General features: G+C 54.7%; 6 protein-coding genes across 6 annotated transcripts; 4 read left to right on the plus strand and 2 right to left on the minus strand.

Annotated features, from left to right (window-relative positions):
* Positions 1-681: 681 nt before the first annotated feature.
* PUNSTDRAFT_88620 (eliciting plant response-like protein) lies at positions 682-1727 on the minus strand. Its single transcript, XM_007384959.1, has 2 exons — positions 1088-1727; positions 682-1025 (listed from the first exon to the last, which is right to left on the minus strand). The coding sequence occupies exon 1, from the start codon at positions 1522-1524 to the stop codon at positions 1096-1098; it is 429 nt and encodes a 142-aa protein (XP_007385021.1). The 5' UTR covers positions 1525-1727; the 3' UTR covers positions 682-1025; positions 1088-1095.
* Positions 1728-2992: 1265 nt separating this feature from the next.
* On the minus strand, positions 2993-4371 carry PUNSTDRAFT_144407 (uncharacterized protein; the record flags this gene model as incomplete). Its single annotated transcript, XM_007384960.1, has 7 exons — positions 4261-4371; positions 3972-4209; positions 3672-3897; positions 3579-3620; positions 3353-3531; positions 3145-3296; positions 2993-3097 (listed from the first exon to the last, which is right to left on the minus strand). Exons 2-7 carry the CDS (start codon positions 4111-4113, stop codon positions 2993-2995), a joined length of 846 nt encoding a protein of 281 aa, XP_007385022.1. The 5' UTR covers positions 4114-4209; positions 4261-4371.
* A 1573-nt stretch (positions 4372-5944) lies between these two features.
* Positions 5945-6565, plus strand: PUNSTDRAFT_104056 (SnodProt1; the record flags this gene model as incomplete). Its single annotated transcript, XM_007384961.1, has 2 exons — positions 5945-6382; positions 6433-6565. The coding sequence occupies one exon, from the start codon at positions 5945-5947 to the stop codon at positions 6371-6373; it is 429 nt and encodes a 142-aa protein (XP_007385023.1). The 3' UTR covers positions 6374-6382; positions 6433-6565.
* Positions 6566-7108: 543 nt separating this feature from the next.
* On the plus strand, positions 7109-7348 carry PUNSTDRAFT_19350 (uncharacterized protein; the record flags this gene model as incomplete). Its single annotated transcript, XM_007384962.1, has 1 exon — positions 7109-7348. A coding segment is annotated over one exon (240 nt), but the record flags the coding sequence as incomplete, so codon positions are not given.
* Positions 7349-8877: 1529 nt separating this feature from the next.
* On the plus strand, positions 8878-9938 carry PUNSTDRAFT_144410 (uncharacterized protein; the record flags this gene model as incomplete). Its single annotated transcript, XM_007384963.1, has 2 exons — positions 8878-9066; positions 9121-9938. The coding sequence occupies 2 exons, from the start codon at positions 8878-8880 to the stop codon at positions 9733-9735; spliced, it is 804 nt and encodes a 267-aa protein (XP_007385025.1). The 3' UTR covers positions 9736-9938.
* Positions 9939-10861: 923 nt separating this feature from the next.
* PUNSTDRAFT_114331 (aminophospholipid-transporting P-type ATPase) lies at positions 10862-15675 on the plus strand (the record flags this gene model as incomplete). Its single annotated transcript, XM_007384964.1, has 22 exons — positions 10862-11152; positions 11211-11297; positions 11352-11558; positions 11614-11903; positions 11960-12070; positions 12118-12256; positions 12307-12405; positions 12501-12728; positions 12782-12931; positions 12992-13214; positions 13265-13507; positions 13565-13601; positions 13658-13770; positions 13829-13904; positions 13962-14008; positions 14057-14110; positions 14165-14190; positions 14243-14559; positions 14617-14864; positions 14919-14953; positions 15012-15297; positions 15554-15675. 22 exons carry the CDS (start codon positions 10862-10864, stop codon positions 15673-15675), a joined length of 3429 nt encoding a protein of 1142 aa, XP_007385026.1.

A 15675-nucleotide genomic window follows, 5' to 3' on the forward strand; every position in this document is an offset into this window, starting at 1 on the left:
TCGTGCATGGCGGGAGGAGCGGAGGGCGGATATGGGGCGGAACGTCACCGTCAGCGGAAGAGCTACGGCAGCAACGTGACCAACGACACCGACCTCGATCCTTCCGGAGGGACTCAGCTCAGGCTGCGCAACGCAGTGCGCAGAGAAACGAGTCAACAGTAGCCAGAGTCATCCCCCGTATTATTATGGATGGGACGTGTTCGGACCGCGTACGCGTTTCTTGATAGACAGACATGATATGGACTTGATATCGTCCCTCTCTCAGGCCCTGGAACGCGCTCCCATACTCTCCCATGCGTATCGCTGATGGGGATAACCAGGCTCGGCCCAGGGCACTTGCCGGGCCACACATACGAGCGTTTCATTCAACGTGCAATCTCAGGAATGCCAGTTGCACCCATGACCTGTCAGGATCCGAAGCTTGTTGCTTGGACTTCTCTATCACAATCAAACCCTGAAGTTATCGAACGTGCAACGTGAAGGAACAGCGATGACTTCGTTCATCGTTGGATGACGTTGCGGACGTCGATCTTGATTCGGGAGGCGACGCGTGGACGACCACCGTAGTGGACGAATAAACCCGAAGGTCGAGGCGCCGGTGCTTCACGGCACACCGTCCTAGGTACCGACGCTGTTCGGGCGAACTGACCGTAAGCAATGCTCACTCAACATCACGACTCATAGTGCAGGGCATCGTTGTTCAGCGCATCCATGACTGTGAACGACCAACGAGAAATGGAAGACGCAGAACTCTCCGTCCAATATAGATCACGATTACATATCGGACTTCGCGACAAGGCCAGATGACTGTCATCCACTCGCATCGGAATCCAACGCTGACTGTCTGCCAAAACTGTCTTCGAGTCGGCGCTCGTAAATCGGCCCGAAATACATTGGGTTTCGTTCGTAAAGTGTCATGTGTATCACATCGTGTTGATCCGTAGTACAAAGTCCATGCATCGATGCAAGTGTCCGTAAAGCGCACAAGTCCGTAGGAATGTAAAGGTGTGACCAATCATGGATATCTAACAAATCATATACTCTTGCGTCAGCGTCGGGACAGAACTCGATGGATTTCCCGGCTTACCGTTGCCTTCAGTGCGACAATCCGCACTGCGTCACCGCGACCTGCGTCGCCGTCGCGTCGATCCTTCCAAACGCGACCGCGTTCCCGTTCGTCAGCTCGTCGAGCGCCTCCTGCGCGACGTTGAAGCCCGTGTCGGTATGGTCCACCACCAGCACGTTGATGCTCTTGCCCGTGCCGGCGTACGTCAGCTGCCAGCACGTCCCGCACTCGGCCGAGTTCCACCCGGGCACGACGGCCGCGCCGCCGATATGGGGGAAGACCGGGATGTCGCCGAAGGTCTGGAAGCCGTAGCGGGTGATGAGGCCGTTCGCGCCGTCGGAGCAGGCGACGGTCGTGAGCGAGCCAGAGGCATTGTCGTAGGCGTTGTCGTAGGAGACCGTGATGGCGGACGCGGCGGCGGAGAGCGCGGCGACGACGACAGTGGACGAGAACCGCATCGTTGGCGTGGATTTGGTAGGTGTAGTTGAAAGTGCGGGTGTTGTGGTACCTTGAACTCCGGAGGAGATCTGGGGAACATTCAGCAGCAAGACCAGTCCGTGTCTTATACGCGTTCGAGCGCGGTCAGAAGCTCCCGTCGACGTCCCGAGGGCGAGTCGTGCCGAGGAGGAGCAAGCTGCCCCGACGTACGATGGGAGATCACAGTTTCCCCAGTCGGCGAGCGAAGCTTCGTCAGGGTGATCACTGGGTCAGACACATGCGGCGGCGTCATCCCGATGGCGCTGCGTCCAGGCTCGGCGTACCCATCGACTGCTCGTCGGCGGTGCAGGAATAGGAGGCGAGACCCCCATGCGGGCGACGTTCCCCGGCGGCGGTGGCGAACGAGCGAAGACATCGCGCGGCCAGAGCAGGGCTGGGACGAGAGCGCGGAGATTGGCGTCATACGACGTGCGCGGGAAATGGGGGTTGCTGTGATGGAGTTTCTTTCGTGTGGCCATAGCAAGTGACCATGATGGTCCAAGTGTAATTGTACTCTCAAGCAAGTTCTTGGATGCACTTCAGCCAGGTATTCGCGGTCAGTAACTTACGTAGGGTGAATGTGGCCAGGCTCCTATCCTTAGGCGACATGGATCCCGCGTCCTGCTTTGAAACCTTTGCTGGTCTGATAATTCCCGGAATTCCGTTTTGGATGCAGCCCGCCTGCCAACACAATACCGGATAAACGGGTCGATCTGCATGAAGGCTCCTGATAATCTCAAGCGTCATGCAACTATGAGTCGTAGCATGGGCCTCCGCGCGGAGGGAGCGTAAAACGCTTCGATCGCTCTGTTGATCCTGTGCGAGCGCCGATTTCCCAATGGTTCGACGGCCACTCTGGTACAGTCCCACTCTACCCTTTGTACATTTATTGATTTCGTTGTTCAGGAGTACAGTACCGTGCTCGTCGCAGCTCCCAAACTAGTTCAGCGAGCAATCTTGAACTATCAGCGCCGCGGAAACTCTTGAAGACCAAATGCGGGTCGCCTGTCGTGGGGCGGAACTCGACCAGCTGTGGAATGTGTTGGACCCCTCGCGTGCGCCGGGCACGGGTAAGAGCGTCATTGTGCTCTTGATCGACACCGCTGCATCCGGGTTCAATATCGCGCAGGAGCCGCTCGCTGCACTCAACAACAAACAAGCCATGGCAAAGGGGCACTTTGACGTGCTACCCAGGTTCTCGTTACGTCGTGCGGCCTGCCCGATCCGAAATGATGGGTTGAACTTGTCCTTAGTCATGAAAGTTGTTGTCGGGGCTGGTGCATACCGGTGGAATGCCGCACTATAGTAGAACGTGGTAGTCCTTGGAGTTCAAATGCAATCGTAGCGTGTTCACTGGTATGATATCCAACTACTACGGACATTCTATTCACGGTCCGCGTTCTTCACCATGAACATTCATCACATTGGCGGCAAAGCGAATGACACAAATCACTTCTTCCCCAAACCTGCGAACAACCGAAGCATGATCTGCGCAGTTCGCGGGTTGGGTGACTCGAGTACTTCCTGCATCGCTGAAGTGGTCGCGATCTCGTCCTGAACCTGTTTCAGCTCAAAACGGTTTTGGACATCGAATCCCTTACCCAGTGATCGATGACGTGCTTGATTTGTAGTTCCTGGAATTCAGGGTGACGGCCGGTGAAGTCCGAGAATAATTCAGCGACGACGTTCTCTGGAGTAAGGGAATTCTGGATGCACAAGGCTGCTGCTTCCTTCAGTTCTGGAATGCCCATTTCTGTGCACAACTCCGTATAAGAACATCGTGGGCCGCCAGATGAACGGTTTACGCACTATCCGCAAGCTCGTACACAGACTTTGGTTCACCTCGGGACATGTCGTATTCCCGCGCTTCATAGTAGTTCGCAAAATTCCAATACAAAGCGCCCTGTTCATCGTCCGTATCCGCCATTTCATCGGAACCAGAGTTCTCCGTCGCATGTGCAACCTTTGGTGCCGCGAACTCTATAGACCTATCAATGATGAGCGAAGGCTTCTGGTTTCGTCCGTCTGTGCTTACCCAGTGTACAAGTAGAACAATACGGCACGGTAGGTCTCGTATCTGTAGGTAAAGGTTAGCGATTGACATGCCCCGGGTGTGAATGGCCTTCACGGTGTATCAATGATAAAGAACGTCCGTTTTCGCGGGCCGGGGTTATCTACGTTGACGTGACTAGCGTGGCGTATTGCAACGTAACCAGAGGAGATAATTGACGATTGCTGAGATATGGATGCCACAGATTCATCTTCCGCTAAATATAAGCTTGGAGGATCATTGCCCGTCTCTTGCTTGACAACAGCGTCGTTTTCTGACGTTTCCTCATTATTGGCACTGAGTACTGACCAAAGGAATCGAGTGAGCGTCCGAAAGAGTATCGACGAAAAGAACGCGGCACTGATGCCGGTGACGCACGTCTCGCAAAATAACTGGACGCTTTTGCCAGTATTTGTGAATGTGCGTTTATTGATCGTGGATTTGTGCCACATTCTTCAAAAACAAAACATATATCGCTCGTAGTCACGTCGTCGAAGAGAGAGGCAGTGAGCCGAGGCATGCGTTGTATTGCTCTAGTGCTCTGCAACGTATGTGGCAACGCGAAGCCCTCAAGCTGACCATATCGTGTCAGGCTGTACTGTATTATGGCAAGATCCTACGGAAAGCTCAGTAAATACGATAAGATCCGCGATGCAAAGACTCTCACATTATCCGCAAGGAAGTCTTCAATATCAGAGATTTGACAAAACTCCTTCCAGCCATGCGTGGACCCATTTCGGAGAGGATGTGAGGCCCAATGCTGCGACGCGACAACAGTGCCATCCCATGCCCTCAGCTACTGAAATAGTCAACTTTCAACCTCAATGCAAGAAGAAGGAGCAAGAAATTGGCCAACATTTATTTCAACATCATAGAAACTGGCAGGGCCCTTTGCAGACTGGACATGGACTCCTAATACATCGCTATTCTCGCCTTTGCTGAGTTTAAACTATGATGATCTGTCAACATTGAGGGCAATCACAGCTAGAAGATCCGCATTTGCTTACGAAGAGAGAGCGGCCGGACAATTTCGGGCTGAACATGTGGAATGGAACTGGATTTCTGCAGGCAGCGAGCAAGCCGTGCAGTTTGAAGCAACCTGTGATCTGCGCACATGCATCACATTCTTATATATCATGCAGCATGTACAAGCAAATGACTCGCTGTGAACTCCTCACCGAGTGAGGACCATTCTACGCCAGTAAGCTCCGCCATGGGCAGAACAAGGGGAGCGAGGTGATACCAGGATCAGTGACCTAAGTGAATATTGTTCTACTCTCAAGCTCAAGTAGACAGCAGAAGACAGCAATCAGGATACGACGTAGTAAACTTTCGATGGCAAAAATGACACCGTGGGCCAGTGACGCACAGGTGCAGCCTCAGAAAGCCTCAGGTCAGAAACGCAACACGCGTACGGTAACGTGACAAACAGGTACCACGTGCATTCTAAGCGTACGACGACCGCAGACGCTCCCCGACGTCCAGCGCTTGTGCAACCTTGTCTTTAAGCGCTTCGATCGATGCTGAGTGTCGAGAAGGTTGAGCTATGTGACACGAAGATTGCCGCACGCATAGCGGCATGTAGGGGGTAGGGGAGGGAGAGAAGACTCTTAAGGTGAGGTCCAAGCAGAACTCTGCAACCTCCCGCTTCCTCACTCGATCAAGAATGCTTCTGTAGGAGCCTCAACGACCATCTTCACACTTTACGGGATGCATGGGGAGACAAACCAGAGCGCAGCGTGCTACCGCATGCGAGACGAACCCGTACGTATTCGTGTATCGTCTTGAATGAAGATAAGGTAGCTGTCATGCAAATCTTGACCGATGTCACATGATATGATCGACTGCTTGAAGGCCCTTCTCCTCCTGCAGATCAAGCACGATCACCAATGCGCGACCTATATTGTCTAGATACAGTTCATTACTAGGGATCATAGGTTACGACTCCGGAGAAAGAGTAAAACTGCAAGAGCAGATGAAATTTGAAGCCATTTTTGACAGCCACGTGATATCGGTCAGGATTTGCATGGCAGCTACCTTAGCTGTTTCCCCCTTGCGACTGTTCGAAGCGGCGCTGGGATGAGGCGGAGAAATTGACGTATTCTCATCACATAGACGTGTCGCTTGCTATGTACTTCCTGCCGAGAAATCGTACGGTTCTCCGAGGAAGGCGATGTCAGGCGATGCAGCATCGCGCCGCGGGACGCGGTCAGAAGGCCGTTATGTCGCAGCCTCGACGGATGTTCTGCCCGTGCTCGGTGTGAACGATGTGCTATAAAGCCTGGCGCTTGTCCTCAGTCGAAGTGAAAGGCGACGAAGTGTTATCACGTTTATCACGATCAATCCTCGCAATGAAGACCGCAACCCTCCTATCTGCCTTCGCCCTCATTCCCCCCGCCTTCGCGGTCACCGTGTCCTTTGACAACACCTACGACAACGGTAGCAACCCGCTCGCCAACGTCGCCTGCTCTGACGGTGCCAATGGCCTCATCACGCGCTACGGCTTCCAAACGTTCAGCGACATTCCCGACTTTCCGCACATCGGCGGTGCCTCCGTCATCCCGGGCTGGAATTCGCCCAACTGCGGGACGTGCTGGCAGCTGACGTACTCCGGTACCAGGAATACCATCAATGTCCTGGCCGTGGACCATGCGGATGATGGGTTTAACCTATCTCAAGAGGCCTTGGACGAGTTGACGAACGAACAGGCCACCCAGCTCGGGAGGATCGATGCCACCGCGGTCCAGGTGGACGTTGGGCAGTGCGGGCTGTCTCACTGACCATGACTCGTGAGTCGTTATGCTCAAGGAATGCAACGCCTGACGCGGCTTTCTTTCAGGACCGCTTTGCTCGATCGCGAGCGTATCCATGGACTTTCACCCTTGTTAAACTGTCACGTATGGATTTTACTGGTGCTATCCCGTATCTCCGATGTGGCTTCTGTACTGGTCGTAAATGATAAGCATCGATTTCAATCATGGGCAGACAGCTTAGACGAGCTGGCTTTGCTGACTTTTTATTGTGCTGCTGCCATGGCAACTACCGTCGGGTGGTCGTTTCCTCTCCGCGAAGCTTCCGCAGCGGAGTGGCCCGGGTTGAAGTTGTGGCGTTTAGTGGCGGTGTGCGGGGAACAATTGCCGGAGTCTCTCCCGCTCTTGATCTCAGACACGACATGGGTGGACTGGACGCGTTTCGTGGCCCGCAACCTGGTGGCATGGACCCAGCAATGTGTGGCAAACGCTCCTGCGTGTCTTTATATACGGCGTCGTCATGTCCCACTTATGACACCCGTTTGTTCTCGCCGGATTCCCCATTCTCCTCGCGCTTTTACACCGTTCTATTGAGCCCTACACACCCACCTCTGGCTATTATCTACTGCGATGCCCGGCAAGAGGACGCGAAAGGACTCCCCCAAGAGCAGACGGCCTCGGAACTACGCGTACGAAAGCAACACGCCAGGTAACGACGCCTCGCTCGATCCGGATCCTGTATGTTCCGATCGCCAGGGGAGCGGCGAGAGCCCACTCCATATTCCTCGCCCTCCGAATCCGTGGATCCTTTTTCGCTCGGACTTCAACCGGCGGCAGATAAGGGAGTCAAAAACAAGGCAGGCTTTTGTATCGCAGGATGCTTCAAAGGAGTGGAGGAAAGCATCGAAGGAAGATTTAGCATACTGGAGGCAAAAGGCGGACGAGGCTCTTGATGCTCACAGAAAGCTATATCCGAACTACGTGTACAAGCCGCAGCGAGGCAAGGGAAAGAAGAAGGACAAAAGGAAGAAAGTAGCCCCCGCCAACGGGCTATCGCCCGACGACTCCTCCGGGACCAACTCGGACGCGTTCACCACCCCATATCACTCCTCAGGCAGCTTCACCCCGGGATCCGTTTCGACAAGCCTGTCCTGGGACGCGTCACCCTGTCCTCCTTCGATGTCTCTGGCCCCTCGACCCATACACGCCTCGGGTCATCGACGCACCAGCTCCGCGCCAAACCTGCGAGGCGTCGGTCTGCAACGAACGACTCGACGGACCAGGAGCGAACGCCCCACTCCGTACGATCGAAACCGGGGACTGGTAGGAGCCACGTCTTCGCCCCAGGTAACCGCGTACGATGATAACCCAGACTGGGCGGAAGGTTTTGCATCTACGTCTCAAATGCACGCCTACGATCAAAGCCATTACTTGACGGCCTTCTCGTCGTCTCAAATGGGTCCGTACTATGGAAGTCAGAACTTTGCGGGAGCCGCTTCATCGTCCCAGATGAACCTGTACGCTCCAAGTCAGTTTCCTGCAGGAGTCGGATCGTCGTCTATGTCTCAGGCGGTCCCTGTGTACTACGATTCGTTCGGCCTCGCAGACGCCTGCCCGGGGCAGGCGTCAAGCTCGTATCTGCAGCCTCTTGATCCTCGTATGGGCGATTTTGCAACGTTCTCATCCCCGGATGGCACATACAATACCGTGAGTCGTTCTTGAAGACGTCTTTATCGGCCGCTCGCTAACGTCCTTGATGACCAGTGCATCCCTGCAAATGAGAATGCTATGCTGCGCAATCCGATATATTCCCAATGGCCCAAAGAGCAGGGTCCGTCTCTGCTTGCGCCGCCTCCAGCGCCGCTTCATTCTGCCATGCCCATGGGACCGCCCTCCAACGCGATCGCAGCGTCCCTCCAGACCCCGTCGACGTTGGCCCCGTTCAACGAGGATTTCGTCCACGCGATCCGAAATCCAACCAACCCGCAGGATCTGATCTTATACGGCTCTGGACTCGCCCATTACGGTATTCAACCCAGCAGCTCTTTTGAGCCATCGCAGCCGCAGAGGTCCTCCGGCGACGCTCGCGTCCGGAGCGACACGCACCCAGCTGCGTTAACTTCGCAGGCCGACGAAGCTTCGGAGTTTGAGCTCAGCGAATTCTTGCAAGGGTTTAATGATTAGCTCGATCACAGTCAAGGCCAGCGTCCAGTACGCCGGCATGTTATCTCCTTCCTCATTTTTATCCAATTCGTTTTCTGTGTTTGATCCATTGCTGGTTGTATCCATAATCTTTTGGGACTTTTTCTCTGTCTTCCCGCTGTATTGGTAGATGTATGATGTAGAGCATCCGCGTCACGGTAGATAGTAGAAAGGACATTTGTGTAGTTCGTTGGCCAATCAAAATCGTCGGATTTCTTCTGCATGTCGTCACCGGAGGCGGTGCCGCGAGTTGTCTTCTCCGCCCTTCGCGTTCGGCGACATGGCACGGCGACGCGTCTCATCCTCTTCGCCATCCGTCGACCACCAGCACGATGAGCCCTACGGATCCTCTCCTGTCCCACTCTGGTCGCAATGAAGCCTCGTTCCGGGGACAGCTGAGCCCTTGGGCGAAGACGGTATCGCACGGGAGCGCACCGTTCATAGCGACCTTCCTCCTCATACACCTGACGCCTCCGGTTCTTGCCAACTTAGGCGGCTCCTCACTAGCATCGCAAATTATGGTAAATGCGATAGAATATCTCATGCGAAGATGCAGCATCATGACACGTTTTCAGCTCCTCGGCCGCGAATACTACCAGACCCCGTTCGGCGAGAAGTTTCTCGTGCTAGCACCCATAGCTCTCCACGTCACAGCAAGCATTGCGAGGCGTCTACTATATGTTCCTCCTCCACAGGCCGACCCAGCTCCTCTGACCGAGAATCCGACGTTCGAACCCGCCCCGAAGCCCGCTCGCCGGATCCGGCCCCTGACGTCCCTCCTCTCGCTCACCGGGCACGCCCTGGTCCCTCTGGCCCTCATTCATTTCCTCACTCACCGGATCTACCCCGCCGACCCGTCTCCGCCCATATTCGCTGTCGGCCCTGCGCAGCTGGATTACGAGTACGTCAAGACGGCCCTGCATGGGTGGCCAGTGCGTACTTGGGCGCTCTATACCGGTCTTGTGGGCGCCGTAGCACTGCACTGGGTCGAGGGAATCAATATCATCACCCGTACGTGGATGCGCAAGCCGCTTATACGCCAGAGGCTGAAGAGGCTCGTGTCGGCGTTGATCGCGGCGCCTGTGCTGTCCGGGGTGTGGTTCATGAGCCGGGAGGTGTCGATGACTTTTGCGGACGTGGGCGAGAGATACGTGGCGGCGTTGACGAGGAACTGGGTATACAGGTTCTGAAGGCGAGCGAAACTGATGGTTCAAGACAGCGAATCCCCATGATGTATGAGGAGGACTTGACTCATTTTGCAATGCAGACTACGGTCAATGGATAAACAACCCGACGCGGACGGCGTTTGCCGTGGAGCTTGTATCGACCCCGCCGAACAAAGTCCGGTCTGGGTTAATCGCCGGTTCTCGAGTGTACACCCGCTCGCAGCGATGGTGCCCTGGTGTACTGCCAAACATAACTTGCGATGAACCCGCGATGCGTGCTGAAGCACCGAACTTCGCACTTCTGGAAGATGGCTGTAAACCGACGACGCGTGCCGTTGTTGGTTTCGCCTGCGGGGTAGATTTGGGACAATCACTCGATGTCTCCACCTCGTACGCGCAGCTAAACATATAAAATCAGCGATCATATTGCACGATGCGGGTCCTCTCTGTCTTATCAAGTTCTCGTGGAAGTATCTTTGGCTGCTCTGCGTCCCTTCGGAGAAAGAACGAACCGGCTTCTTTCTGCGTTCCCATCAACGCCCCCTTGCCCATTCATCTCAGCTCCCGCGCTGTCCCCACCCAAACGAGCAATCCTCTCCTCCGGTCCAAGCGAGAGGCGCAGGTGGCGAGCACGAGAATAGCGCTCCACGTGCCGCGTGGCGAATATCGCGCGCCTTCTCAGTCCGTCGTGGACGCCCAGCGGCTCCTTGCACGGTTTGCGCCATTCGTCCGTTCGCCAGCGGGCTTTTGGCCGTTCGCAGCTGCGGGCTTTGTGCCAATAGCAAGACGAACATGCGTCCCGTCGTTTGATGTTCTTTCTCGGGCCATGGCCCGGGGATAACGCGTTGGTCCAGGGTTATGGTCCAAGGTTGTGATTTCTTTTTCTATATCATAACGAGACTGGGAGCGGCTGCAAAGCACCGCCGTTTGCCTCGTACTGATTTTTTTTTCTCGCTCCGCAATGGCTGATCTGGGCGAAAAACACAATCCCGAGGTGGAGGAGCTCAGCCCTGGACGAGTCGCCTACGCAGACGCCCCCGAGCTCGAGCGCGACGCCCCTCCCCGTCCACGAGGCGTCGACATGAAGCGCGAGCTCACGATCGAGGAGCCGCACGGCATCGCGACCAAGCCGCGCGCGACGGGTGTCGAGATGAAGCGCGAGATGACGCAGGAGGACAAAGAGCTCGCCGCCGCGGGCTACGAGCACCTCGAACGGAAGCGGTCCAAGGGCGCCAACGACAAGGACGAAGAGCACGAGAAGGTCGACATTACCGAGCACCATTTGCCATTCGCGGAGCTGGCGGCGGCGCTCCAGACGAGTATCGATACCAAGGACCCTGGGGCTTCTGACGGGCTGACAGAAGCGGAGGCCAAGGCTCGTCTGGCAAGAGACGGGCCCAACGTGCTCACCCCGCCGAAGAAGAAATCCGCGCTCCGGAAGGTTTGGGCTCTCTATTTGTACGCATATATCCGGGAACCTGACGGCTGCCCGTTGACAGTACTGGGACTGTCTGGTGACCATGTTCAACATCCTGCTCATCATCGCAGGTATTCTGGAATATATCCTCCTCGGTATCGACTTCAAGGCATGCATGTTTTCACGCATATATGCACTCCGTATTTTTCTGATGATATCATAGGATAACTTCCAAAATACCTACCTTGGCGGCATCCTGATCGCAGTCGCCTTCATCAACGCGTTCATCGAGTTTTACCAGCTGCAAAAGAGCGAAGCGATCCTGGCTAGCTTCTTGGCTATGATCCCGCCTTCATGCCGCGTCGTCCGCGACGGTACCATCGCCTCCATCCCGGCCAGCGACCTCGTCAAAGGCGACGTCGTCCTTGTCGTGCGTACACGTAGCCTCGTTTCTGCTTGCGCCAATGCTGAACGATATGGAATAGCGCTCCGGAGACAAAACGCCGGCCGACCTGCTGATGTTCGCCGCGACGGACCTCAAGATCGACAACAGCTCGCTCACGGGCGAGTCGGAGCCTCAAGAGCGTCGCGGTATGCCGGACGGGTCGCCGTCTCGCCCGGCCGAAGCCGAGAACCTGCTGTTCAACTCGACCCTGGTCGTCAACGGCGAAGGATGGGGCGTCGTTGTCCGCACCGGCGACCACACGTTTATCGGGCAGATCGCCAAGCTGACTGGCGGCGAATCTGGTAACAAGAGTCCCCTCGGTGTCGAAATGTGCGTCGGTGTTTTTTCCATGGTCCTTACGCATGGAGTTGCTAATGGTGGTACAGTGGTCAATTCGTGGTCGCAGTGTCGTGCATCGCGATCGTCTTCGCGATCGTGTTTTTCGCTGTTGGTATCACCACCGCATACAAGGGCGATGCGGCTCTCACCGTGACATTGTACGTTCGTTCAGTCTTGCTGAGGGATAGTGCTCATCATCCTGCAGCGCCGTGTCCATCTTGGTAGCATTCGTCCCGGAGGGTCTTCCTTCCGTCGTAACGCTGCTGTTATCCATCGCCGCGAAACGGATGGCGTCCCAGAACGTGCTCGTCAAGGACCTCCAGGGAGTTGAGACACTTGGCTCGGTACGCATACAGTCTGTAGTCACAAATCATGGACTGACGTGCCATTGTAGCTCACGTTGTTAGCGACCGACAAAACCGGAACTTTGACCAGAAACCAGATGACGGTTACCAACCTATGGAGCGGAGGCCGGATGTTCACCGCCTTTCAGGTAGCTATTCTCTCTTCCGGTATGATCGTTGATAACAACGAAACCGAATACAGTCGAACAACGATGGCGATGATGTCATCTCCTTTCACCCTGAGTCGCCGGGCATGAAGGAGCTTGTTGACATTGCGGCCCTCAATTCGCGTATCAAGTTTGATAAGACGGACGTTCCCTTTGACCAGCGGCAGATCTTGGGCGATGCCACCGAGACCGGTCTCACACGTTTCGCTGGACGCCATATTGCAGACTACGATGCTCACCAAAAGCAGTATCCGAAATTTTTCGAAGTGCCCTTCAACTCGACCAACAAGTGGGCTCTGGTTATCGTAAGTCCCATGCGATTACAGCGTGATTATTCACTCAAGCTTGAATCGTGCAGCTTAAGAAACCACACTCCACCGGTGACCTAACCTTGTATATCAAAGGCGCTCCCGAACGCGTCCTCGCTAAATGTTCGGCCTACCTCAAGGACGGAGATATCTATCCTATGACCGATGAATTCCGCAAATCTTACGACGATGCCTACAACGTGAGCTTCGAGAAACTAGGCTTGGAGGTGTCATGCTCATACTGACGATGATATCTCCAGTACATGGCAAGTCGTGGTCACCGTGTGATTGCTTGCGCGCAGAGCCTCCTGTCAGGGGAACACTATTCACTCGATTACGCGTTCTCCAAGAACGACGGAAACTACCCCAGCACCGACTACTGCTTTGTAGGCTTGGTCTCGCTCGAAGATCCGCCTAAACATGGTGTTCGTGAAGCCATTGGTACACTTCGTCTTGCCGGCATCAAGGTCATGATGGTTACCGGTAATCTACTATCGTTGATTACTCCCGAGCTCCGCTCACGCGCTCTTCAGGCGACCATCCTCTCACGGCGGAGGCGATAGCCAGGAAGATCAATCTGATCCTCGGTGACACCAAAGAAAGCCTCGCAAAGAAGACAAACCGACCTGTGGAAGAGATATACGAGGACGAAGTGACGGCCGTAGTCGTTCACGGCGACGACATCGATGGGTTGCAGGGGTGGCAATGGGATCAGATCTTCAGCAAACAGGAAATCGTGTTCGCCCGCACGTCTCCACAACACAAGCTTGAAATCGGTACGCTTTGCTCGGACGCACCTGTTTCCGACGTATACATGCTCACTCGACTGCTAGTCAAACGCGCTCAGGCGCTGGGCCACATCGTTGGAGTGTAAGGCAATCGAGATCCGGTTCTGGAACAGTCCAACTGATCTCTTCGCTGAACAGAACCGGAGATGGCGTTAACGACAGTCCCGCGCTTAAGAAGGCCGATCTCGGTATTGCCATGAATATCTCCGGATCCGATGTCTCGAAAGAGGCGGCGAACATGATCCTTCTAGGTACAGTCCATAAGCTGCCCTGCATATCTGCGCTGTCAAACCAAATTGAATTGTTCAGATGACAACTTCGCATCCACTGTCAAAGGCGTAGCAGAAGGTCGTCAGATATTCGTGAATCTCAAGCGCTCGATTCAGTACGTATCTCGCGGCGAATGATATGCGGATCCCGGTGCTCATCCACTCGTTACCAGATACACCATCTCGCACAGCACGCCTGAGGTCATCCCGCAACTGCTCTGTGAGGCCGGTGTCGCTATTCCTCGTTGCTGTGCTCACCGTAGTATAGATGTCGTCGTCCCGATACCTCTGCCCTTGTCTGCGATTTTGATCCTCGTTATTGGTGAGGATGGCACATGCTAGCTTCCTCGGTCCTTGACATAGTTTCTGCCTCCAGATCTCGGATTTGAACTTTTCGTTGCAGTGAGTAGCACAGCGTCCGATGGTACACTCAGAGCTCAGGGAGTGCTCCCAGCTTTCGTTCGCATGGGATCAGCCAGAGACTGTGGATGGACTGATGCGGCTAGGCCCACGTAAGCCTGTGAACGAACGCTCCATCAACGCCCTCAAGTCGCGCGCCCTTCGTCGAACGAAGACCCTCCGCCGCGACCCCGAAACAAACGACATTATACCGCCCTCCCGGGGGAGCGTCGTCCTCGGAAAACTCAGAGCACCATTCACGCGTGAATTCTGGGAGGACAAGTTCGAGAAGACGGAAAACGAGACGCTTGTGGACAAGAAGTTACTCAGTTATGCCTATCTGGAAGCGGGTATGATCGAGACCGTTGGATGGTAAGCCGAATTTCTGCTCAATACGCCCACATCGTTGATGTTTGTATTCCCGTGAAGCTTGGTCGCCTACTTCGTGGTGTTTTTCGCATCTGGCTTCTCTCCTTCTGATCTGGTTCGCGCTCAGAAGGCATCCGTCAATCATGGTGTGTTCGGCTCGGCACGTCAGATGTGGTGCTGGTGCTTACCTTCAACTGGTACAGGCACGGCGTTCTTCACAAAACACAGTCCAGACTTCATTAACTATCAAGGAAAATCGATTAATGCTCATCAACAAATCAACGCGCTGGCCAAGGCACAATCAATAGGTGGGTGTATACTCGGTCCGGTGCATGACTTTACATTGACGAATGTGGCCATAGTGTACCTATCCGTTTTCATCCAGCAATGTTTCAATGTAAGCGCCTTTCCACGCCTTCCGAAGGTTCCTCGCGCACCTGACATCTCATTCGCAGGTGTTTGCGGTCAAAGCCAACTTCCGCTTCCCCTTCGGTCGCCGTGTCATCGGCAACAAGTGGAACTTCGCTGGTATCTTTGCAGGCGCGTGCTTGGGCATGTTCATCATCTATACGCCTCCGCTTCATGTCGTCTTCGGCGGCACGGACAAACTCAGCCCGCTTTACTGGCTGATACCTGTCGGATTTGGCTGTGTGATGCTGGCCTGGGCATGTATCCGGGTTCTATTGATGAAGAAGGCAATCGAGGACAAACGCGTCAAGGATATCAAAGGACTGATGATGTGTAAGCAGAAGTGTTTTCGATCTCCTTGCTCGATCCTAATATATTGGTAGTCCCAACCATGCGCACGATGAGTATGCGTTCAAAGCATTAGTTCGACGATCAAAGCGAAGCATACAGTGCCCAGAGCATGACTTCAAAATGATTATGAGGGCCTTCGACAGTTCATGCACGATCATATCACACGCCTGTACTCATAGCTATCAAGATAGATGTACTATCATCGTAGCTGACACGATTGATAATGTTCTATTCCTAGTGACGTTTGCCCGCAATGTTCCAAACACATATTACGCAAGCAGTACAGCACCACGAGGATACGTACCATGCATGTACTATCGCGTCATGTACCGCGCTGTATCTGTCATCTGTCCTCTGTGA

Source organism: Punctularia strigosozonata (genome assembly GCF_000264995.1).
Source record: "Punctularia strigosozonata HHB-11173 SS5 unplaced genomic scaffold PUNSTscaffold_8, whole genome shotgun sequence".
In the NCBI taxonomy this organism is placed as follows: domain Eukaryota; kingdom Fungi; phylum Basidiomycota; class Agaricomycetes; order Corticiales; family Punctulariaceae; genus Punctularia; species Punctularia strigosozonata.

What these genes read in the sequence shown, in the direction of transcription:
- PUNSTDRAFT_88620 (XM_007384959.1), bottom strand. Translation starts at nt 1,524, where the DNA reads ATGCGGTTCTCGTCCACTGTCGTCGTCGCCGCGCTCTCCGCCGCCGCG.